The 23,575-nt window shown below is 42.2% G+C and overlaps 1 protein-coding gene across 2 annotated transcripts in view; it reads right to left on the bottom strand.

The window, feature by feature from the left end:
* Positions 1-21,846, bottom strand: part of kmt2bb (lysine (K)-specific methyltransferase 2Bb) — a 28,732-nt gene extending 6,886 nt beyond the window's left edge. Inside the window, exons 1-29 of one of the 2 annotated variants that reach the window (XM_026183362.1) lie at positions 21,452-21,846; positions 20,003-20,081; positions 16,266-19,841; positions 15,981-16,162; positions 15,677-15,796; positions 15,306-15,492; positions 14,754-14,985; positions 14,591-14,658; positions 14,269-14,514; positions 14,002-14,108; positions 13,571-13,714; positions 12,921-13,034; positions 12,603-12,749; positions 12,433-12,525; positions 12,238-12,355; positions 12,037-12,150; positions 11,648-11,832; positions 10,558-10,659; positions 7,002-7,112; positions 6,795-6,871; positions 5,146-5,360; positions 4,958-5,061; positions 4,692-4,829; positions 4,395-4,553; positions 4,152-4,269; positions 3,967-4,045; positions 3,700-3,860; positions 3,434-3,592; positions 304-3,337 (exon numbers count right to left, since the gene is read on the bottom strand). In XM_026183362.1, coding sequence (XP_026039147.1) covers positions 304-3,337; positions 3,434-3,592; positions 3,700-3,860; positions 3,967-4,045; positions 4,152-4,269; positions 4,395-4,553; positions 4,692-4,829; positions 4,958-5,061; positions 5,146-5,360; positions 6,795-6,871; positions 7,002-7,112; positions 10,558-10,659; positions 11,648-11,832; positions 12,037-12,150; positions 12,238-12,355; positions 12,433-12,525; positions 12,603-12,749; positions 12,921-13,034; positions 13,571-13,714; positions 14,002-14,108; positions 14,269-14,514; positions 14,591-14,658; positions 14,754-14,985; positions 15,306-15,492; positions 15,677-15,796; positions 15,981-16,162; positions 16,266-19,841; positions 20,003-20,081; positions 21,452-21,781 — 10,499 coding nt within the window. In that variant the 5' untranslated portion in view covers positions 21,782-21,846. The remainder of the gene's footprint in view (positions 1-303; positions 3,338-3,433; positions 3,593-3,699; positions 3,861-3,966; positions 4,046-4,151; positions 4,270-4,394; positions 4,554-4,691; positions 4,830-4,957; positions 5,062-5,145; positions 5,361-6,794; positions 6,872-7,001; positions 7,113-10,557; positions 10,660-11,647; positions 11,833-12,036; positions 12,151-12,237; positions 12,356-12,432; positions 12,526-12,602; positions 12,750-12,920; positions 13,035-13,570; positions 13,715-14,001; positions 14,109-14,268; positions 14,515-14,590; positions 14,659-14,753; positions 14,986-15,305; positions 15,493-15,676; positions 15,797-15,980; positions 16,163-16,265; positions 19,842-20,002; positions 20,082-21,451) is intronic. The other variant, XM_026183363.1, reaches the window with a different exon arrangement.
* Positions 21,847-23,575: the final 1,729 nt, after the last annotated feature.

The following is a 23,575-nucleotide window of genomic DNA, read 5'->3' as shown; positions in this document are numbered from 1 at the left end:
AATGAACATTTCATGACTCCTTTGTACTTTTTTTCAGTTAAGCAATGGACTGAAATAATTTAAAAGTCACTGAAATGCTTTATTTACATTTTACACAACGTTCCAACTTCTTTGAAGTGGACTGTATTTAAAAATCGAAAAGACATCAATTCGTTGAGTAATGGAAACATATACCACCAATAGCCAATAGCCACCAATTGCTTGACTACGTGAATTTTTCTTTCTTTTGTCAGCCTAAATGATCACTGACACAATAACCAGCAGGGCAGCTAAAAAAATGAATTCAGATAGGTAAAAACTTACCCTGAGCTATCAGAATCACTTAGATGCTCCTCTTTTAACTCGTCCAAGTTCAGTACTCCTTTCACTGTGGGGGTCTTGATTCGGACTCCTGAGGCCCTGCTGGAGATGCTTGGAAAAGCTGGTTTGCGACGCTCCTCATCCTCGATGACGGGCTCTGGTTGCAGGAAGTCAACCTTAGATTTCTTTGTGACGATGCGGTCTGAAAGTGAAGACACTCTTTTCATGCGGACATGGGTGCGAGGGCGGGGTGGGGGAACTGGTTTAGGTTGTGGTGATGGAGAGCGGGGTGACTCTGGAGGATCTGGTTCAATTAACAGGCCGGGTGGCAAAACTAGTGAGGAAGGGCTCATTGTTCGAAGCCCACTCCACTTGGGGGTGTAGTTACTCGCCATTGCTTGATTAATAATTGCTTGGGCACTTTCAGCAGGACTCATGGGAGGATTCTCAGATGGCAGAGCAGGCTGCCCTGAGGCCGTGGAGGACTTAGATTTCTTTGACGCGCTGGAATCCTTCTTCTTCTTTGGTTTTCTTGAATCTGGAGCAGTTTCATCTTTTGGTGTTTTTGAAGTTTTTCTTGATTTCTTCACATTGGACATTACCATTGTGTCATTGTTTTTGTGTGTGAGCAGCTGTGTGACAGCAGATGGATTCTGAACTGCAGGCGTGACTAGTGGAGGAGGTACTGTCGTCACATTGGCCACAGATGGTGGTGCAGTCATATTACCAGCTGCAGCTAGTGTGGCTGACAGTGCGTTGCTCTGCAAAAGGCTAGCAATCTGAGTGACACAGTTGTAGGATGGGGAGTTGGGAGTAGGCAGCTGGAAAGTGTTGCTTTCAGGGTTTTTCACAAAGATCTGCCCAAGGCGGTTCACCAGTAGTACATGTGGTGTAGGGTCTACATTTGGACCTCCCACCTCCTTCACAGTAAGAATGGCATGACCCGGTAATGCCTGGGGTACCACTGGTTGCTGAGGTTCGATAGTTGGCCTGGGTGTAGCGAAATTGATGGAGATTGTATGGCCAGCTGTAGCTTCCTTCTGGACAGAAGAACTGTAACCATTTAGGATCATCGGAGCTGAGGTGGTTTGTACCTGTGTGGGAGCAGCTGAACAGTGTGTTGACAGTCCAGACAGAGGCGATATTGCTGCAGAGGAGGAAACAATGCTGACAGCTGTAGAGCCTAGTGGCTGTGTTTGTGTGGCATACACCGGTAGAGAAACAGTAGCTGATAAGCTTGGATCATTCTGAGGCACGACATTTAGTAGTGTCTGTGTCATATCTCCAATGGGACTAAGAGTTGTCAGTTTAGCAGGTTCCAGGGACGGTAAAGTTGTTGACTCTTGTACAGCGGTCACTGGTTGCAATGTAATACTTGTTAAGGGAGGCTGACTGAAAGTAGGCAAAGAATACATCTGGAGAGGGTCTACTAGTCCTTGAGAGGGGTTTGGTACATCTGTTGACATTAAAGGGGAAGGCTGAAGAAGACTCAACAGAGAGCATTGACTGTTATCAGCAGAACCTGCTACTGGGGCCTCTGTTGCAGTAGATGATAAGTCATTCATCAACACACTAGCCCCCTCAGCTGGTGATATAAACCTGCTGCAGTCAGGTGATGAGTTCAGGGCTTTACAAGGTTCGGGGGTCTCAAGTGGTGTGTCTTGCAGCACGGGAAGCATTTCGGTGAACTGTGGGTTAGTGTCACATCTCTCAAGAAGAAGAGGTGTTTCAGAGGACAACCCTGAACTGGAACCTGGCAATAACCCCTCTGAATATGGGATTTCAGGCACATTTGTAGTTAGGTTAGGCAGAATGTTATCAACTGGAGAAGAAAGCATGGGCTCTTGGTTTACTAAAGGGGTTTCAGAGGTTTGACTGGTATCAAAAGATTTAGGTGCATCTTGGGTTGAACCATCAGCGGGATCTTTTGTGGCTTCTGAAATCGTGACTGGAGAAGAATCTGTTCGCTTATCATCAGATGATTCTTTGGAAGGTTGTGTGCTGCTAGTGGTTTCAAAGTCAGGAAGATTTTTATCATTTAGTTTTTTGGCTTGTATCTGAGTTTGACTGTTAACTTTTTGAGCATCATCACTGGTTGCTATACTTGCATCACTCTCTGTGCCGTCATCTACCCCATCCAGTTGAGCCATAGGTCGAGAGGAAGGCGAGGATGGAGACTTCGAGTGATCTTTTGATCCCGGGCAGCTGACTATTGTGCGAGAGAAGTCAAAATAGTGCTCCATATCTTCATCTGAGGATGTGTTACCCAGGTCATCCCTGGCTGAGGCTGCAGACCGTGGCAAACTGGCAACAAGGGTCTTCTTCTTCTGTACTTCTTGGGCTGCTCCCCAAAATTCCTCTTGATCATCACCTTCCACCACTATTTGCTCCCCACAATTCATTGCCACCCCCTCATTTAAGAGGGTTTCTTCAATTTCAAGTTCTGTCCGCATCTCTTGGCCCAGACTCAAGTTGGGGTCCTTGTGGAATGAACTGTAGGGAAACTCTTCTTCATCTTTCTGTTGGTCCAAGTCCTCCTGGGGTGATGTACCATTTGCTGGAGAGACATCCTCTGGCTCTGGTGAAGCTAAGAAGTTGTGTGGCACCTCGACTGAGTCCGACTGGCTTAGATCAAACGACAGTCGACTTCTGGGTAAATGTTGTACAGGTGAAGAGAAGGGTAGACTTTGAGAGGGAAAATTTCCAGCACCTTCCTGCCAGGGAGACTGGGGAAAGAATAACGAGTTACAGTGGGCTGTATTCCCAGAGGATCGTACAGAGGAAGAACCTCTACTTCCAACTGGGCGGGATGACGTAGAATTTATCAGGCTGTCTGTTGCACCAAGTGGGAACAAGGGGGAGGTAGGGAGGGAATTTTTTCCAGTGCGGAGAGTGACTGGTCCAGTTACAGGACCCAGAGGAGGGGGGGACCTGTGACTGCGCAGACCTGTTGTCTGTGAGTGTGGGCCGTGGCGACGAACTCCTCGAGTCTCTTCTAGATCACTAATGGTCAGTATGTGGTGGGGCTGGGCTACTCCTAAGAGGAAAACAGAAATAATCAGTTATATTTACATTCTGTGATGGCTTATTTATTATGTTTCTAAATAAGAACAGGTTACAATTTCTATCATACCTGGGGAAGGCAGAGGTCTTGACATTCCTCCAGCTGGTCTCCTGGGTTGGGGAATCTTTGGCCTTGCACCGTGATCTGACTTTGGGTGGATACCTGGAATCGAGGTTTCCTCCATTGTGGGGTGGCACTCTGATATATAAGTGTCTTGAGTTTTTGATACTGAAGAGTGATAGAAATGATTTATGAATACAGCGAATCACTTGTTAAGGCAATCTAGTTTTCAGAAGTAAAGAAAACCCCCAAAACAAACAAACAAATCAACACACCAGGTATTGGACGGGGGCTGTGAGCAATGGTGTGATTATCTCCCTGGTTCGGCATCTCCTCAACTGGCTTCTCTGGGACAATTGGCCGGACCTCTCGGACTGTACATGTGTATTTGCACCGCCGCAATGGGTTAACCGTACTCCAATACCACCGAGAACACCTTATTATGGAAGAGGGAAATTCATTCAATGTTGCAAATATAATTTCTTTATATAATCAAGTGTTATCAAGTATAATTAATGTTAAAAGCAGAATATACAACTCACTGAAAACCAACAGGAAACAATTTTCCTTTGTTCGCTGAAAGTTCTGTCAGCACACCTAGATTTTCAATCTGTAGGGAACCTGTGCCGTAACAATGTGGAGACCAATTCTGAGTTTAACAAAAGCAGATTCTAATGAACACCTTTAAGGGCCCAAACAAGCAACCAACTAAAACAAAACAGCTTACCGATCATCACGTTGATAAGGTCTGGCTCCAACCCAGTCAAGAACTTTCTGCGGAGACTGATCCCCTCAAAATCAACATACACTCTGCGGTTTACTTCAAATTCCTGACCAGTTATCATCTGTAAAACAAAGGTACATAACTAAAATTAGGGTTTAAATAAAAATATTCTTTTTTCTTTTTTTTAAAATGTACTTCAAACTTGTTTAAATCCTGAAAGAGGCGAGGTGGGAGAGGAGAATTTACCCTGCCACTGATGAGATGTCGGTGTTTATAGCAGTAGACCTTTTTATCATCCTGGAAGACACACTGACGGGAGCGGGCGCACATGAAGTGGTAGTTGCTTTGACAAGATGTCAGACAGCAGCCCACAGTGGCACCCGACTGATTGCAACGTTCACATCGCTGAAGACGATTGGGGTTAATGACAGTGAAGAGTGAAGAATAAAGTTTGGGTTAACGCAATTACAATAAAAAGACTGATCTGGTTCAACTCTACAGATTTTAAGCAATTTTCAGTTTATCAGGGTGATAACAACTAACCATCAAACGTCCCCTTGTGACAGCGCTGTGTACATGCAGCAGAGAGCCATTGTCCTCTTCAAAAACTTCTGCAGACCACAGGCAGCAGTTGACATGAGCCCATTCATTCTGGCCCAAATACAGTAACCTGCCTGCTTCCTGAGAAAGGAAACAACACAATCCAACATGAAATTAATCAAAGAGAATGGAGAATTTACAAAAATAAGTGAATTGTGTTTGCATTCTTCTGTGAACCACTCAATTTTAATGTTTTGGGAATTATTTACATTCGATTTGAGGTCTCCATATTTTTGACACAAAGAGCACTGTCTCTCATCATCTTTAGACCATCCAGTGTCTAGATCAGCTTTTGAAAGCCGACCTCTTTTTCCTAAGTAAACACACAAAAGTAAATATTTAGTGGAAGAGAAAAAACAGAAAAAAAGAACATTTTCTCATAAACTAAATCCGTCACCTTTGAATTTGAGTCTGCTGCTTTTAAAATGGTTCAGGCTTGAAGATTCCCTAGACATTGGAGAAAGAGCCTCTTCTTCCTTTATATCCAAGCTTTGTCCATTGTCTTCCTGCAGGAGTCCCAGTGGAGTTCTAGATGAAAGATCCTCTCTCTCCTGCCACTGAGCATAAACATGCTCTGTTGTAGGAGGATGAACAGCCTGGGACAACATCCCCCTGAAGAGAGAGTTCAGAAGTTCAAAAATTGAAGCAGCACAAAAACAGAATGGTGCTTTCCCTTTTCATTATACAGCATGCATCAGAAGTGAAGAAACCCACATAAATTTACCTACTTGATAAAAATATTTAACACTTAAAATATTTACAGTTCTATATAATGTCTTGTATCTCAATAACTGCAGGCTTAAACTAATAATAAAGCCTCAAAATTAGAAACTAAAGCAAATACTCTAGCGATGAAGTTAGAAAACCTATTGTCATTGAAACAAAATTAAGCAGAGCTGTGATTTCCAGACAGTTATTAAATGAACACCAGACATTTCACAGGGTTGGACATACATGTAAAAGAACTGAAAGACTATGATCCAATCACTTGACATGAATCTAACAGAAGACGTTTGGATCATTTTATGAAGAAAGAAAGAAAAATGCACCATCTCTAGCCAAGAGCACCGCCCGAGTAGAGACATATTTTCTGACCAAAGACAGATTGTCTTTCTGCTGTGCAACACTAGCAGTGAAGATGCTGACAAAGTATGCCATCAAAGAAAGGTGGACATATTGATTAAAAAAAAAAATCAAAGATTTCAGTTTTGGTAAAAAAAAAACCCTCAGTGGTTGTAGGATATTCCTACATTCCTATTCACAATAGTTGAAATGTGCAATTCCCTGGTATTCCTATTCCTATTTATCGCTATTATATACTCTGTGTTTATATAGGCCTCTATATTTATATATGTGTATATATGGTATATTTCTGCTCATATTCTGCAACTTCTGTTGGTGCAGTGCTACCGGAAACTGAATTTCCCAGAGGAACCCATCCGAGGGATTAATAATATCTAATCAACAGTGAAGTCTGTACTTCTAATATAGTAAATCTAAACTGTTTGTTTTTTGTTTTGTATTTTACTGTAAGGAGACATGACTTTAGCTAATTTTATAGTTAGTTATAGTGATGCTTTACACAGATGTGCTCATTTCTGTTGTATCTATTGTGAAAAGGGGTGCTTGAGGGAAATGTGATTATGGACTCGTGTTTTTATATTTTCACTGTAGGAAGAGAAGACCAGAAAGCTATGTGTAAACTTAGGTGATTATGTTTGTAGTGCTGAGGTGGGGAAGACCGGAGGCAGAACAGTTGAAGGGGGCGGTACAATGGGCGGGACACCGAACCCATAAGATTGTGTTGATTTCCAGTTGTGAGCCAGACCTCGCTAGACGTAGCGGAAGTAGGCTAGGTCTCCGGATGCATCTGTATTTTATTGTAAAGCGCAAATAAAAAGATGTCTGATTTTGGAAGTAAGAGTCTCCGCCTGATCACTACCATTAAAATAATCAGTGAAATCGGTGTACTTCAACACTATCTAGGTACATAACTTTAATGGAGTATTTCTTAAACTTATAAAATGTTAAAAATGTAATACTCACACTGGCAAGTCTTTGGTACAAGGGTCCCACACCTTTGGGTCTTGGCTGTTGAACCAATTAAATACCTCCTCGAGCAGCTAAAAGAGAAAAATCACTCAATAATCATAAATGTTATAAAACTGAAAACAAACAAACAAAAAGATAAATCATGCTTAAAGCCAATCATGCATAACTTCAGGAGACTTTGTGTTTTCAGCCATACAGCACCTTTAAGTAGTAGGATCGTGCCAAGGCAGTAGGTCTCCGCTCCTCTGGAAGATCTTCTTCTTGCTCTAGCCTCTTTCGCACCACCTGGACCACATCCTCATGGAACATTTTCTATTAAAAAAAAGAAAGAAAAAATATTTTGGTGTCCTTGAGATGTTCAATCTTGTGCTGATAGGGCAGCTGCATTTCCAACAAAAGAATGTAACTACAGTAGTCCCTCGTTTATCGCGGTAGTTGCGTTCTAAAAATAACCATAACCGATATGTGAAATCCACAAAGTAGTCAACTTTATGTTTTACAATTATTATAGATGTTTTATGGCTTTAAATGCCGTGACTACACACTTTATACACTTTTCTCTGACAGGCTTGAACATTTTACACTTATCTCTCTTGTTTAAACACCCTCAAAGTTCAATCCTTTGTAGAAAAAAAAGTCCAGTATTACAGAATAAAACCAAAGGCACCTGCGGTTTCCTTTGATGGTGCAAAACGTTTCATCGACATTACAGGATGACACACGGCACGATATTGATTGACAATAGTCTACAGCCAATCAGAACGCAGAACACAATGCGCTGTAAAAAACAAACAAACACAAAAAAAAGCATGCAAAATTGCACCAAAAAAATCTGCCAAACAGCGAGACCGAAAGGTGAACTGCGTTATAGTGAGGGACCACTGTACCATTCTATATCACATAATAGGGCTGTACATTCATTGAATTTGAATCTAGACGACAATTTTGGCATTACACAATTAAATTGAGCAATATTTAAAATGCATGTTTTGCTAATTAAAATGCAAAAGCAAATGAAGCGTTTCTTTTTTTTTTTTTTGCCTGTCCCGTTTGGCTCTTTTGCCATCAGAATTATTGTCTAAAGGCGAAGAAAGATGCCCAACAGATTTACTTTACCAAATTGACCATCCCAGCCTTGCCGTAATGGTCTATTTGATTCACCTTTTATTGTTTATTTTATTTTATTTTTACTTGCTAAATACGGGACAGATTTGACTGGGGTAAAGAAAGGGGAGAAAGAAAGAGGGAAAGAAAAACAGCGGGGAAGAGGGACGGGGATAAAGGGCAAAAAACAAAAACCAACAAAATAAGCAGAAAAAAAATACATATATCAATCACCTGGATCACATGTTGAGAAAGAAAAAAGAAAACAAGCAGAAGAAAAAAAAAGAGTAATAGAATAAACAACATCACGATGATATATGGGAATATAACAGTAAATACTAAATATTAAACATTATTGTGCAGCACGCAAGATCGACAGCGCACAGCGTGTGTCGTTTGTGTGTGTGTGAGCACCCGTGTGTACAACTGTCAGCATGAACGCGCTTGTATTAAAAGGTTCCTTCATGTAATGATCTGCTAGAGGGTGTGGGGGAGCCACAGCCCCGTCCTCAAGGGCATGAAGCAGGGCATGAGATCAAAACTCCAGACATCCAGAGGCCCTCAAAACACAAGAGACCAAGGAAGACCAACAGAGGGGCAGCCGCGCCACTGTCCCAGAAAGAGCTGAGGAGAGCCCTGCGGAGCAGAAGCCAGGGGGGGTTGCAGTGACGTGCCCGTGAACTCAGCCAGCTGTGCCAGAGTGACCGAGCCCCAGGCCGAGGGCACCCCACCCCTGAAGGGGCCCGAGCGAGCCCCAGGCTCCAGACCCCGACAAGCAGCCACCAAGGAGTGAGCCGGTGTGTACCTGGACGCCCACCCCCGGACACAAAGACCCACCAACGCACCGATGTCTGAGGGCGTCTGCCACTGGCAGGGAAAGTGGTGGTAGGGGGAGATAAGCCTCGATACCTTGGAGGGCCTGAGATGTCCCCAGAGAGGTGGCGTCTGATACCCAACCTGACATATAGACACAGACAAACAGGCACACACAGATACAAACATCCATTCCCACCCTCATGCTCTCGCATGCAATTACTCAACACTCACCCAACGTGGAGACAGACACAAAGAGACACTGTACACACGATCACACTTCCCAAGCGTACTCTATACCCCAGGTCAAGGTACCCTTGTCCCTGGAGGGGGAAACTGCACCCAGACCCAGGTGTTACCCTTTTCCCTGGGGTGGAGAGAAGCAGACCGCCCCGACTCGGCAGCAGCAGGGAGGCCCCACATTCCAGACCCCAGTCGGACGGCCAACTCCTCCTCCTAGCCCCCCCCCCGCTCCAGCAGGCTGCAGAGAACGGGCGTGTGTGAAGACTCCGAACCTCCCTCCGCCTGCTCATAATGTAGTGTTGATGCATGTGTGTTCTAAGGTGCATTTAAAACCCAGGAGGGCATGGAGCTACCTGCCAGAGAGCAGCAGGTAAGCACATAGCCCCTCCTGCTAGCCCTCAATGTCTACGTGTATTTAACATTGAGAGGTGGGCAACGACGCCAGGGGTGAGGTGCACACCCTGATGGTAATTTGGACTCCGTGTATCGTGCCCACCCCCAAGATCCTATATGTATGTGTAATGGGTGTGAGTAATGTGAATGTCTAAGTTGTGAGATAAAATTGAGGCACAGGCAGCCAGAAGGGGACGGGGGATGGGGGTAGCAAGGCCCTGCACGTTTGGGTGATTGTGGTGGAGCGGGAAGAGGGAGGCAGCTGGAGATGGGGAGGCAAAGAAGGGAGGGGCAAATGACCCCTCCCTGGGGCCAGCTCCCCCGCTGACCCCAGTAGGCACCCCCATACTCTGCAACCTGCCAGGGAAAGGGGGCCCAGGCCCATTAGGACCGGGGCCCAGTTCGGCAGCGCCGCCTGGCCCCAAAGAGACCGGGACAGCCCACCCGACCCCACCACAGAGAAACCGGCACCCACCCCATCATCCACTCATCTTCCAGATTACACAAGACAATAGACACCCAGGCTGAGATCTTCCTCCACCTCTCCTGTATCTCCCTCTCCTGCAGAGTGAGTTCCTGAAGAGAGGAGACCCCCTGCAAGATGTAACAGCCTCCCCGAACAGTTGAAGAGCCCCCCAGGTGGCTCGATGCACTGGCGGCACCCTGCGCCAGGGCTGGGCCCCCATACACCCACAACCCCGGCAACACACCAACCAGGACCCAAGCCCCCAAGGCCCAGCCAGGGGCCCAGCCCAGAGATGGAGCACCCCCAGAACCCCACGCCCGTCCCAGACCCACCCAGGGGCAGCCAGGCTACCAGGTCAGTAACCCACGTCCGTCAACGAAGGCTTCATGAAAATGGTCAACATATTAGACAAACACAGGTCGAGCTCGAGCAATTCTTTATCAAAAGTGGCAAAACTTGCACTGTTTTATTTGCATACATCATACAGGTATAAAGAAAGGAGTGAAAAACATAAGGAGAATAAGGAAGACCGATTTAACTTTCACTTATATTTTCGTACATATATGAAAATGTGAAAGCAATGTTCGGTTTACAATTTGCAATAAAAACTGAACGATCATGATCATCATTTTTACTATGATGGTACAGACCTAATGTTTAAATGGAAGCACAATGTTTTATACCAGTTAATCTACTTGAGCTGATTATGTGACATTAAATAAGGGGCCGTGTACTCACCAGTGTAGTATAAAGGCCTTTGTCAAACTTCTTTCCTACAGCTCGGAGGTCACAGGCTGGCTTTCCTTCTATGCCACTGTCAGGGTCGACCGATCTTTCACACTACAACAGAAGTCGAAGAAAATTAAACATCATGCAATTTGAGTGGTTTACTAAAATAAAATAATAATAATACAGTAAACGGAAATATTTTGTTAGCTATATTCAATGATATGTAGCATAAAAACCAACATTTGAGTCATAAAAATTAGAGATGAACCGACTGCAATGTGTGACCAGCCTATATCGATTTTTCCTGGTTATGATTTTTTTTCTAAGAACTACAATTGACAGCATATACAAACAAGAATCATGTATTTTATGTTCATAATAAAAAAAAAACCAACTTATTAAACTTCACAATTTATCCCAATATGCAGTAAGTTACAGGAACTTCTCTCACTTTAACAACTGAAAATAAAGTGCTCTACTGCTGTAAAGAGGAACACATACATGAAAACGTGTTTCTGTGCACCCACCTTTAACTGACATATTTCACCTTACCTTTAGCAAACAAAAGCAAGTGCAGCAGATTCATATAACAAAAAAACAAACAAAAACGAGTCAGGGACTTGCATCATTTTCCAGTATGTGTAGAACTTCAACAGATAACAGGACATTGATTCTTTTTTCTTTTTCACTTGTCTCCATAAGTTTTCCTGTAACTGCTTTGATCTTTTGCTCATGCCAAGGCTTCTTTAAGCTTTAGTTATCTTTACCACTTTTCTTTTGTTAGCTTCTGTAAAAATGTCCATGTTCAGCTGGATAAGTTTGAGTTAAGCATCTGATTAAGTTTTCGGCAAAAGTTTTCGTAGTGCTTTCCCTTGCAGGTTACTTTACCAAACTTTACTCACAACATGTTAACATATGGCTGTGAGTGGGTGCATGAGTACTTGTGCATGTTGTGCATGCATGAAATGGACCAGCTCATAACGGCACATATATCAGGCTGGTCACCGGTTGGTGTTGAGAACACCGAAAATCATCCGATTCCAGTCCCTGGCAAGTCAATCATTGCATCACTAATAAAAACAGAAGCAAAGTCTCCTACCTGTGAGCAGGTAACAAGGTGCTGGGTGAGGGTGGATGAAAGCAAGCATGCTAGCACCTTCTCCACCCCAGCCCTGAGCTCAATGTAGAGAAGCTCTCTCCAGGCACTGGGTTGGGTCACACTACATGGTCGACATGAATACACTACACTCTCTGGCAGGCTGGACAGGATCTCATACAGCTCATCTGAAATTATTTTACAGGAGAGATATTTTGGATGGAGGCAGAGAAATCCACTCATAATCAAAATTCACAAATGCAATCTAAGAAAAATATTCATGCTCAGCTGACAGTAGCAGATAACATTTAAGTTTGATAATGCTGTTCCAGTATTAAGAAGCTTCAAAACTGTATACCATCAATGTTTACAGAGTCAATAATAAAAATCACCTGTTAGATCCTCACACTTGGCATGAACCCAATGGTTGCAGGTGCCACACTGCATCATTTGACTATCATAGTCATTGTCCTCATAACACTTGAAGCAGATTGGACAGTAGTTACCTAAAAAAAGAGACATTCAGACAAGTTAAAGAAGCTGAAAATTCACCAAATGATAAACTTATTGTTAAGGTTAAACTGTCGCCTCACCCTGGTCAAAGAGTTTTGAACAATCTGGACATAGTCCTTTGTCATGGTTCCACTCAGTGTCCCAACTCTTCCCTGGTGTGACGCCACAACTTTTGCACCTAGTGCATGTCATACACACCTGCACAAAATATTACTATGAGAAATCGGCAGGTTGTAGTAAATATCCCTAAAATTGTGTTTTTTTGAGTAACCTACCCAGGCTTTCCTCTTCTTGTTTTGTTTTGGGTAGTTTGGTCCCAAACAGGAGGCATGATAGCAGTTCTGGCATCGTTCACACTCTAATAAAGGCTGAGGAAGACATGGAAGCAAACAGATTAAGTACATACCAATAAGAAAGCTAAACAAGACAAATAAAATGTTTTAACCTTTGAGAGCCTGTTTTTCCTTCCGCACACATGGCAAAACTTGCAGCGTCTGCAGCACCAGTTTTCTTTGTTCTCCTCTGAGGGGCGCTCCGCTGGCTCAAGGCAAAATTTGTGGAAAGGTTCACAGCACACTTGGCAATACAGCATCTGTAAAATGAGGGTCAGAGGAAAAAAAAAAGAACATGTAAATAACAAAAAAGGACACTTTGATATCTGAATCATGTAGTGTTTAATGTTTATCTAAACTTGTTGAAAATACAAGGTGGTAAGCAGGAGACTGAATATTTAAATTAAAATTGAGTAGAAATTATCAGTTACCTCATGTTGCCCTTTACTGGCACAAAGGAAGCAGACATAGGGTGGCATGGGAGGCGCAGAGGTCAGTATACTTAATCCACTCATATTCCAGACATTCTCCAAAGCACAGTCCTCCTGAAAATGAGACAAAAATTGAAAAAGATAAATAAATTAAAAAAAATTAAAGATTTTCACAGTAGTTACCATTACCCTACTCTTTCCATTAATCAATGCCCATATAGATATTTACACTATGTTGTTGATTGAACTGTGGATTAACTTTGTGTATTAAATTTAATGCAAGTTGTAATTTGCATTTTCACACATGTAAAACTTTCATTCATAGATTAAAAAAATAATTTGACAGATCAGAAGGAACAAAACTCTAATGAATGATGTATGGAACGCTGCACATGTGGGAACTTAGATTAACACCGACCCCTGCTGGGCAAAACATTATACTAACGTGAAAACATGAAATGCATTTTAAATTATTACAGGTGTTAGCTGTGTGTACATCTTCTGTGGAGTAAATAATATTTGAGGAAGGCAAATAAGAAACCAAGTATGTCTCCAAATACATAACTCTAGTTATTACTTTCCGACAGGGAATACAACTCTGGAATTTAGGAATATATGAAACAAAGACAAAACAAACAAAAAAACCCTACCTTAAAATCAACCCTGATTTTGTGAGTAGGTTTAGAAGATTCGACAGTTCGCTGCTCAAATCCATGGGCCAATGCAGCCAGGACACTGGGAGGAGTCTGCTCCAAAGGACCCTGAGACTGGAGACCCTGAGAGACCACCGCAACCTACAGACATGCATAATAGTTAATTAAACTGCTAATTGCTAAAATTCACTGCATTAAATTAGCAAAAGAAAGGGAATGTAAGAAAATCCTGAGACAGTTTGTGCAGAAACGTCTGGTTTGTTTGATCAGTAACAGTAACGAGTGTGATGTTAAGCACAGCGTGCCAGAGCTGGACATTTTTTTGTCCTTGTTGGCCAAACATCAATATACTTCTATACAATTGCCACAAATTTCCATTATATAAGTTAAGTACAGTTTAAGCACCAATTAAATCCAGAATTACCCACCTTCTCAGGTTTACGTCGAGCTGACGGCACACGGTGAGAACTGGACTTTCGATGCCTGACCTCATCATCTGATATGTCTCCCAAGAATCCTTCCAGCGACACAAAGTCTTGAGAACATCATGGAAAAAACAATTTACTTTATTACAGGCTTTGTAATCATAATAGTACACAATATCCAAACTTAAATGACTACACAGCTACTTGCTATTCTTAAAAAACAAAACAAGCAACTAGACTGTGTCAAGCAGTCGCTGAGTATTAATTTACCTTGACTGAAACGGGGTCCGACACCTCTTCTCCTTGCTGGTGAGGCAGAGCTCGAGAGAGCTTTATCATCTAGATCTGAGTCGTAATCCACCAGGTCAAAATAGACACGGGGTTTAACAACACGCTTCGGCTGCTTTCTCAATGATGGACTGTGGCCGTCACTCTGGAGACCAGACGGTGAGTCATTCCCTTCGTCGTTACTTGAATGACCCCCACTGAGAGAGGATCGCCTTCGCTTAGAGGAACCTAAAAGAAAACAGTGGTGACACTGATATGTAAGAACTACTACAACATGAAGTGTGCACAGAAGGGGAAAAATTACCTTTAGGTGCCGTTCTCCCACTTAATCTGCGTGCTTTCCTCTCCTCAATTTGGTCACATCTCTTATACCTTGTAATTAAAATAAAATAAATACAAATTTTTAGAATAAATCAGAATTCACCACATTGTCCTATGTGCCACAAAAACTACCAAACATAACTTACACACAACACTGCCGCTTGGTATTGGGACCACCAAACTTGGGTTTGTCCAGGCAGTTAATGCACTTGCCACAATCATCTTCGTGGTTGCAGCCTTTGCATACGCCACACCTTCTAGATCGGTACCCAAACGGTCCAAGTCCTTTCCGCTTTACAAAATTTGATGGTTTCTTGACCTTGGTGACCTTTGGATCTGACAGCCCAGGACTGTCAGATTCAGATGGAGAACCAACATCTGCAAGAACAAAAATGCAATAAGAATGGGAAAATAATGCACGATTATCTGAACAGCAGCTCTTGTTCTCTTTCCCAAATGCATTCTCAGCTACATCAAACAGCAGCGGTATAGATAAAAATAGTAAAGATGCAATGATGAGGCACTAAATATATAAATGATCAAGGAAAGTCTGGTTACAGTGAATATCAAATAAAAACTAATCAGTTGTACAACTGATTGCTGGAAGTTAGATAGCGTTACTTATGTTTGAGTTAGGAAACAAATTTGTTTATAGGAACTGTTCAGACAAGCAGTGTAATGTCATTGGTCATATCTACCTTTAGTGACCGCTGATGGGGAAATGCCAGATCTTTCATGCAGTGGCAAGGCACTAAGTCTGGGAATATCATCTGGTACCATGGCACGTGGCTGCCCGAGGACCACGGATGCAGCACGGCACACGTGCTTGATACGTGGACCTCCTGCTCTACGGAACTCCTGGCACAGTGGGGAGATGACTTGCGGCTGAGGAAGGAAATAAAAGTGTCATGAGGCTTTAGTTTACACGGGATGAGCTTCCCTGTTTATATTATTGTTCAATTTCAGCTCAACAAAAGGGTTTTTTTTATCCGCTTGGTACAACCACAGACAGAAACAAGATTTTTAGTGAGATCAATGCTCGCTCCCCTCGAGCCTATTGATTTCTTACTTGTACTTGAGGCGGTTCTGTCTTGACTGGAACGTCAGAATGAAGCTGCACCCTCTGCTTCCTCCTTTGTCTTTTAGAGGTCATATCTTGAGACCTGGCTCCAACCGGGCCAGATAACAGCTGCAAGGTTAATTTGAAAAGATAAAAAAAAAAAAACACTGATCCATAATGTATCACTCAAAACAACTGTGTTTATATGATGTGTTCTTCCTCTATGACATGTTATTAAGCCAGGTTAAGCTACTAACAAACAGTCAATGTATACAATGAATTGAAAACACGCTTGTGGTGACGGTGACCTTACCCCAGACGACTTAAGCTGTTTCTGCTGGTCAATTTTAATAAGCTGAACCTTGGCTTTCCTGAGGAGATTGAACATTCTTTTATTTGCACCAGTGAGTCGTGCTCTTTGTGGTACTCCCTTCTCCACAGACCCAAGAGAAATGCCCCCACATCTGCCTGAGTTCTGTACTGACTGCAACTCTCCTGTGGAAGCAATACAAGCCATTTTCAGGTCTATGGTATAGTCTTGTTTGCACGATTGTGTAAGTGATGAATCGAAAGTTGCTTAACATTAGTATGGTGTTACCTGAGTGAGGCTGGGCAGTGTCTTTTGCAGCTATATCTTCCACTTGGCCATGTTGCAATGTGAGTGACTTTGGGTTAGTAGTCCTAACACAGACAGAAACTTTTCTCACTACTCCAGGCGTATCTAGGTCTTCGATCTTAAGCTTGGACTTGTCTTTCTCTAAGCTTGTATCCCGTTGCCTAAGACTAATGCTCATGGCTTCATCATCAAGTCCTTCTGCTAAATCAACAGGAGGCTGGAGTGGTTTGCTCGCACCATCGGGCTCTGTTGGGTTTTTGCTTTTAAGTCCCAGTTGTGGCTTCTTCAGCCTCTGATATATCTTGAGGTGAGTCGTTTGCTTAGTGAACTTAGGGCAGCTTTTCTTTTTCTGAACATCAAGGAGGTCAGTAGATAGTTCTGTAGGCTTATCAACTGGTGTCAGTGAAAACAGATCCTCGCCTTTGTTTTCTGGAGTTTTGTCCAGTGTATTCACTTCCTTGCCTGCCTTTTCTGGAAGATGACACTTAAAACTTGAGTTCTTTAGAAGAGACCTGTTCTTATCATTTTTGACACTTTTTCTCTCAGAAAACAGGCTATCGGCGAGATCAATACTTTCATCGAGGTCCTGAGGTGAAAACAGATCGACATCCAGTTGAGCTTCACTCAATATGTCCTCCTCGTCAATAGGCAGGATTGGAGATATTGCTCTGTCTGCCCCATCATCTCGCCTCTTTCCTGGACGTATTTGCAAGCCCAGTTGTAAACCCTTTTTTGGGGAGTTTCTCCGAGGCAGTACAGACATTCCTGCATCATCCATAAACCTCTGCGGGGTCTTGATCACCCGAGAGGATCTGGCACTTACCACAGGCATTATGAAGTGCTTAATGTTTTTTATGAACTTTGACTTACTGCGCTGAGCCTCTGCAACATCTGCCTGCCCCCCATCAACTAATGTGTCTGTTTCCTCCTGCTTCAAACTATCTTTGTCAAGTCCTGTATCTATCAGCTTGGAAATGACTTTAGGTTTTGGTCTCTTAGAGCCAATAAACTGAAGACTTGACTGCTTCTTTTTGTACTTTTTATGTACCCCAATAAGTTTGAAGCTTGGGGATGGTGCGTTAGCTGCCAGTGGGGTAGAACTGTCACCATCTCCCTCTTCAGTTTGTTCACTTTCAGGTAATTTGAGTGGGGCAAATTTTCCATCTTTGCTCCTGTGTCTGTGTTTCTGGCGCTGACCAATCAAGTTTTTACGTTTCTTTTTTCCTTTTTTCTGAGATGCCATTGATGCATTTAGATCACTCGTTTGACATTCCAGTGACAAAGATTGCTGACTTTCAATTGACTGAATGTCCATTTCTTCCTTTACTGATAGCTGTATCTGCTCTTCCTCCACTGACACAGGGTCCTGTTTGGTCTCTGGCGGAGGGCAATCTTTTGTTTCCGGCTGGCTTACCTCTGTTACTAAAGGCTGAGTGTCTTCCTCTTGAACAGGCTCCGTGTTAGTAGTGTCAACTGTAACAGGCTCTGTGTTGACAGCAGTTTCAGTGGAAACGACAGCCTTCTTCCTGGGAAGAGACTTCTTTTTCCCTAGTTTGTTATTCCTACATCTTCTAGGCTTGGAAGGCACAGGCAATGGTTTGGCCTCACTAAACTGTGGTTCGGCCTCATTAATCTGTGGTTCTACCTCATTCTCCACCTTTGGTGGGGAAGCGTCACCTGGCAACTGTGAGGGGTCTTCAGCAATATTTGAGGTATCCTTGTCAACAATTTCAGAGGAGTTTACAAAGGTCGTTTGCGATGGCTCCTCAGTCAAATCAAGACAAGGGTTTTCGGGAAGAACTTGTGAACTGGAATCTTCAGTTGAAACCTGAGAAGAATCTTCAACATGAACCTGTGGGGCATCTTCATCCTGTACACTTGCTCTAAGCTTTCGTTTTGGAGTGTTCACCGGCTTCTGACTGACAGACTTTGTTGGTGACGAATCAAGGCTTGATGTTCTCCTCCTAAGCCTTCTTGTTGGTGTGACATCAACATCCAGACATGCTGATTTATCCTCATTAGTTTCATTCTGATCTATTAAAACATCCTCTTTCTCCTCTCTTTCCAACATCTTTTCAGCCACAGGGCTGACCTGCTGAATTAAAAAAGAAGGCTTTGAACTTTTATGTTTGCCAGGAGAGGAGACCTTTTTAATTTGAAGAGGGGGGACAACTTTCCCACAGTCCGTTTTAGTGATTTCTTGTGGAGATGCTTCAGCCGTGTGTTCCACTGCAACTTCAACTTGTAAAGAGGTCTTTTCCTCCAACGGCTCCTCGGCGTTGTTTTGGGAATCTTTCTGATTACTCTCATTTTTCTCAGTGTTTTCACTCTCCTGTGGAACTGTGTCATCAAGTTTGGATTCATCATCAATTCCCTTTAAATTTTCACTGACACTGGTATCACAAAGAGCGGGCTGATCAACCTCACTTACAGCATTAGGTGTTACTGTGAAAGTGTTTTCAGCGCATGGCGTCTGACTTCCTCCCTTTACTAACGTCAAAGTCCAGATAAATTTTCTTCGTTTTTTCTTTCGAGACGTATTCTTCCCCGCGGACTGCGCATTGTATTTAGGGTTTCTGATCTTTATTAACTTTAAGCTTGGGACCCTCGTGTCCTCATTTTTCAAAGGCAAACTGTCACTGGGTTGCACAGCTGAGTTATCAGTCTCTGACAATGACAGACCTTGGTTTTCTGGCACTGTATCGTTTTTATTCAGCCTCCTGCTTTGCCTTCGTCTGTTACTTCCCGCTAATGGTTTGGCCTCTGCTGTCCGCGAAGCTTCTGACTTGGACGCTGCTACAACAGCATCACTTGTACTCAAACTTTCCGCTGCAGGTGCACTCACCGTGGCTCTTTTAGAGAGTGGGTTTGTGACTCTATTGCTCCTACGAGTCACTAGTTGATTAACTTCAGGACCCTGGCCAGCAGCAGTTTCCTTATGCTTTAATTTCTTTGCATGTGATTTTGGCTCTACAGTCCCGCTCTCTTTTACAGAATCAGGTTGATCAACAGATTCTTTCTCCTTTGATTTTTGGTCACTAACCACAACTTTGGCGCTAGTCTGGCATACAGGCTCTGTTGTTTTTAAAGCAGATCTCCCACGCCTTCTCACAGGTACCGTCCCCCCTCCTTTATCTTCTGTGCCATGCTCATCCTCTTGTGGTTCAGCTTTTAATTTGACATGAGCACTTAAAATCTGGTCACCCTCAATGTCCTTGGTTTTAGGCTCATCCTGATCTCCTTTCATCTTCAACTTCTTTGCAGATTTTTTCTGAGGCTCCTTTACAGTTTTGATTTTCTTTTTGGCCACCAACTTTATAGTAATCCTCGGTGCTGCTGATGAAGCTCTGCTCTTGGCGGGCTGTCGATCCAGGGTGCTTTTTCCTTTCGAACCTTTCTTGCAATCTTTTGCTGGTTTTGCTTCGAGGGACACGTCGTGCATTTGCTCCGAAGACTTTACATCTTTTATCGGGTCAGGTGGTGCAGCTGCCTTCACTGCTGGCGTTTTAAGCGGTAGCTTCTCACTTTGACGTTTCGATTTTGTGTTGGCAGCATCACCTGCAAAACAAAGGTATTAAATGAACACAAAATCATCTGACAAAACTATATAGAAAAAATATATTATATTGCATTTCGTGCTTAATTCATTTCCTAACTTGTGGGTTATTTACAAATAACACCAAATATTTCATGAGATTAAATAACAGCTTGGTCTTTACCTTTGGAAGAATTTTGTTGAGACAATATGGGTCCCTTGGAACCTTTTGTCTCAGCTTCAAATCCTTTGAAATCATCCCCCTTGAAAAATAAAACCGCAATTAACACTTGAAGCCACTTTGCACTTTGCTGGAAACTGTTAAACCATCAGGATAAACAATAACTAAAGTTTTAGGTCCGAGTGCAGAAAAAAAAATCCTTTGCATGCACATGCTTTTAACACGTAACATATTAACAAATCAATATATGTGGATCATAGCATATCTGAACAAGGGCTTTTCTAACAATATAGCAAACAAGTCTGACTTTTTAAAATGAAACTCATCAATAGTACATGACTGTTTTGCTCTTTCTAAGTAAAGGTTGAAACCAACTACTGTCATTCATCATGGGTTGTTATACAGATATCATAAATGCGTTGTGCATTAGTAACAGCAACAACAAAAAAGAAAAAAAAAACATGTGGCTGAGTAGGAAAACTTCCTATAATGTTATTACATAATATAGACCGTTTACTACCTAATGCAACACGATTTAACAACAGGTTTAATATGAATGTCAAATGAGCAGCTACGAAAAAAAAACTGCTGGTAAATCTTGCTATAATTACTATTCTCTTTGTACTGTACATCCCCATACCCACAACTGGGATCTTAACTCATAAAACAGCGCCACTCTTACGAGCTGGCATTTTACTTAAACTTTATGAGGTGAGTTTGAACGCTTTCGATTCCAACAAGGTTGCATTTGACTTTGGCATACTTCTGCACCACCATTTAAACCTGACGTGTTTGGTGACATTAGCTAGCGGTTAGCAAACCCAGCCCTCCATAAAGCATTCAACCTAATTTGTGAAAGTTATCTATGTGGTACAAATAAGCTCCGACGTATGTGCGGTTTTATTTAAAGTAACTACTCTGCCCGAGTCTATGCAGCGTGTTAGCAGTTAGCCACTGTGCGGGGTACGAAGGCGCTATCCTTCCCCTTCTTTGTGTTCACTATTAGCTAGCTAGCTGCTACTCTGGCCCTATAACGAGTGGGCCATACATGAAATAACTGAGACTCCTGATCACAAACTCGCGTTCCCGCATAATGTGTTTTTTAACAATTAAAACTCTTGCAGTTATGCATGCTATGACCCTTTAAATGTTTAAAATTTCTAGGAGCAAATTAAGCAACAGTGCTGCGGTGACTTGAACAGCTTTGCTGCTTTTGCTGAAGTGCTTATTTTGTGTTACGACTGTTCATTAAATGTAATGGAGAGCTCCACTGTGCTAACACTTAGCATAGTTTTAGCTTAGCAAGCTTGAAGCTGAAGCTAAAGTTAACGCTAGCCTGAAGGATGTTGACATTTCTCCATGGTACTAAGCAGTCACACTGTTGTGCCTTGCTCTCTTTCTGGTGCATTAACGATCACACAAAATGTGAGAAGATGAAATAAAGATACTAACTCCTGGGTGGGTGTGGGACCTCACCTCTTCACTCCCACTAGAGCTGTATCCAGCCTGGCCAAGGATCTTGTGGCTTTCCTGTATTCCAAGCAAGCGCAAGTGAGACTGGTCTTCGTTTAACGATAGAACCAGGTTTGCGGGCCTTGGCCCTCCGTTAGTCACATCATCAGCTTCTAAGCCCGATCGCCCGAGTTGCCAACGCTTCTCAGAGCGCAAACGACTGCGTGATGACCAAGGCCGACCGGGAAAACGACCTCTGGCCGTAGCGGTTCCACCTTGGCCTCCTACGGCAGCCGCGGTTGCTGATCCGCATCCCGCTGCCGCCATCATTGCTTCAACAACAACACACACCGACGGCTAGCAGCTCGAGGAGAGACAAGAGGGAAGGCGCGAGATGGGAGGGGGGAGCCGCAGTGCTGCACGGGAAATTGAGTTCATTTTCCCACTTAGCGAGGGGAAAGTGACGTGTACATGTGCGGTTGTACGTCAAATTGTTATTGGTTTAAAATTTAAAGGTTGCTTAGCTGTATATACTATTAAAAAATAAAAAATAATGAAATCTCAAAAATGGTCAAATGTTGTGTCTTTTTGCGTTTGAAGACAATTGGGATAATTAAATGGAACCTAACAGCGTTCAAGATCATCTTCAAAGCAGAGATGGCAACTTAGCACAATATTGTGAGTTTCGTGTTCATTTATTAGAGCAGTGACCGTCTTTTTTTAATCGCTCCATTTAACAGTATTGACAGAGGTAGCACTGAAATGAAATTTAATTGAAGGAGAACTGCTTTAAGGCTGCATAACTGAATGAATGTTTTGATAATTAAATGCGTTACATCTACCAGCATTCTTGACTATACACATAGTCAAACACTAGGTGGCAGTATGAATCCTTATTGCGATAATGAAAGGCTAACGATGAAGGTGTTTAAACCTTCATTCACTTAGTTTATTTATTGTTAATTAGGGATTAATTAACGGAGTTGCAGATCATGCCATATATAAGAGGACCTGGTTGATCAGGGTAAGAAATATAATATAATAATATATATTATGCAAATATTCAGGTAACATCAGCGTTTTAAAAAAAGGGTAAAAGTTGGTTAGTTCCGTTATCAGGGCTATATTTTTTTGTTTTTTATTTTGTATTACTATTTCCAAAAGTAGGTATTTTACATCCAACCCATGCACACACAGTGCAATCACAATCACACCACCACACAGTACTGACCCACACATATGGTTCTTACACACACACTGGACTTTCTGGACTTTGTTTTTGCACAACACTGGTCACTATATTCTTCATTTCCGGTTAATACTTGTACAGCTGCTGTTATTGTGTATATATTTATTTATATTTAGATTTCTTCATACATTCTTATATAGTTCTATATTGTGTATTTTGTTGTACAATTATTTTATTTTCAACTTAATTTATATATTTTATCTTATTCTTCCCAGTTAAATTTACCCTTCATTCTAATTTGTGTTGTACAGTTATTTCATTTTTAACCTTAATTTATATTTTATTCCTTCCTAGTTAAATTTACCCTTTTTAATTTTTCATATTTATTTCCTATCTTATTCATAGCCTTTCCTTTTTTGTTTTCTTTAGGTCACGAGCAGTTGTCCAAGCATTTCACTACATATCGTACTGTGTATGACTGTGTACGTGACAAATAAAATTTGAATTTGAATTTTTGAACAGAGAGCTGAATGAAATTAAACTCTTAAGTAAGTTGTTAAAACTTGCAAATGATAAGAAGGCTGTAAAATGAATTGCATTATTTGATCATTTTTTACTTATTTTGACATCAGCCCAATTTTGTTTCTACGATAAATTTGTATTTGAGTATCTATTTTCTCTTCTTAATATCTTATACTTTCTCTCTTTTTCTATTTCAATTTTATACTTATATTTTGAAGAAAAGGATTGTCAGTGTTATTTTTCTGAAATGGCAGACACTGGGGCTAAACTAGTCACTTAAACAGGACAGTGTAGAGGTGGCACTTTTTAAAATGGGAGCAAAAGCACCAACAGTGCTCAGAATAAAGAAAACATAATGCAGGGCAAATTGGAAAATGTCAAGAAAAGGATACACTGGAACAGATACTCTGAAT

Source organism: Astatotilapia calliptera, chromosome 11 (assembly GCF_900246225.1).
Source record: "Astatotilapia calliptera chromosome 11, fAstCal1.2, whole genome shotgun sequence".
NCBI lineage: Eukaryota > Metazoa > Chordata > Actinopteri > Cichliformes > Cichlidae > Astatotilapia > Astatotilapia calliptera.
This window is presented reverse-complemented; position numbering and strand designations above follow the sequence as displayed.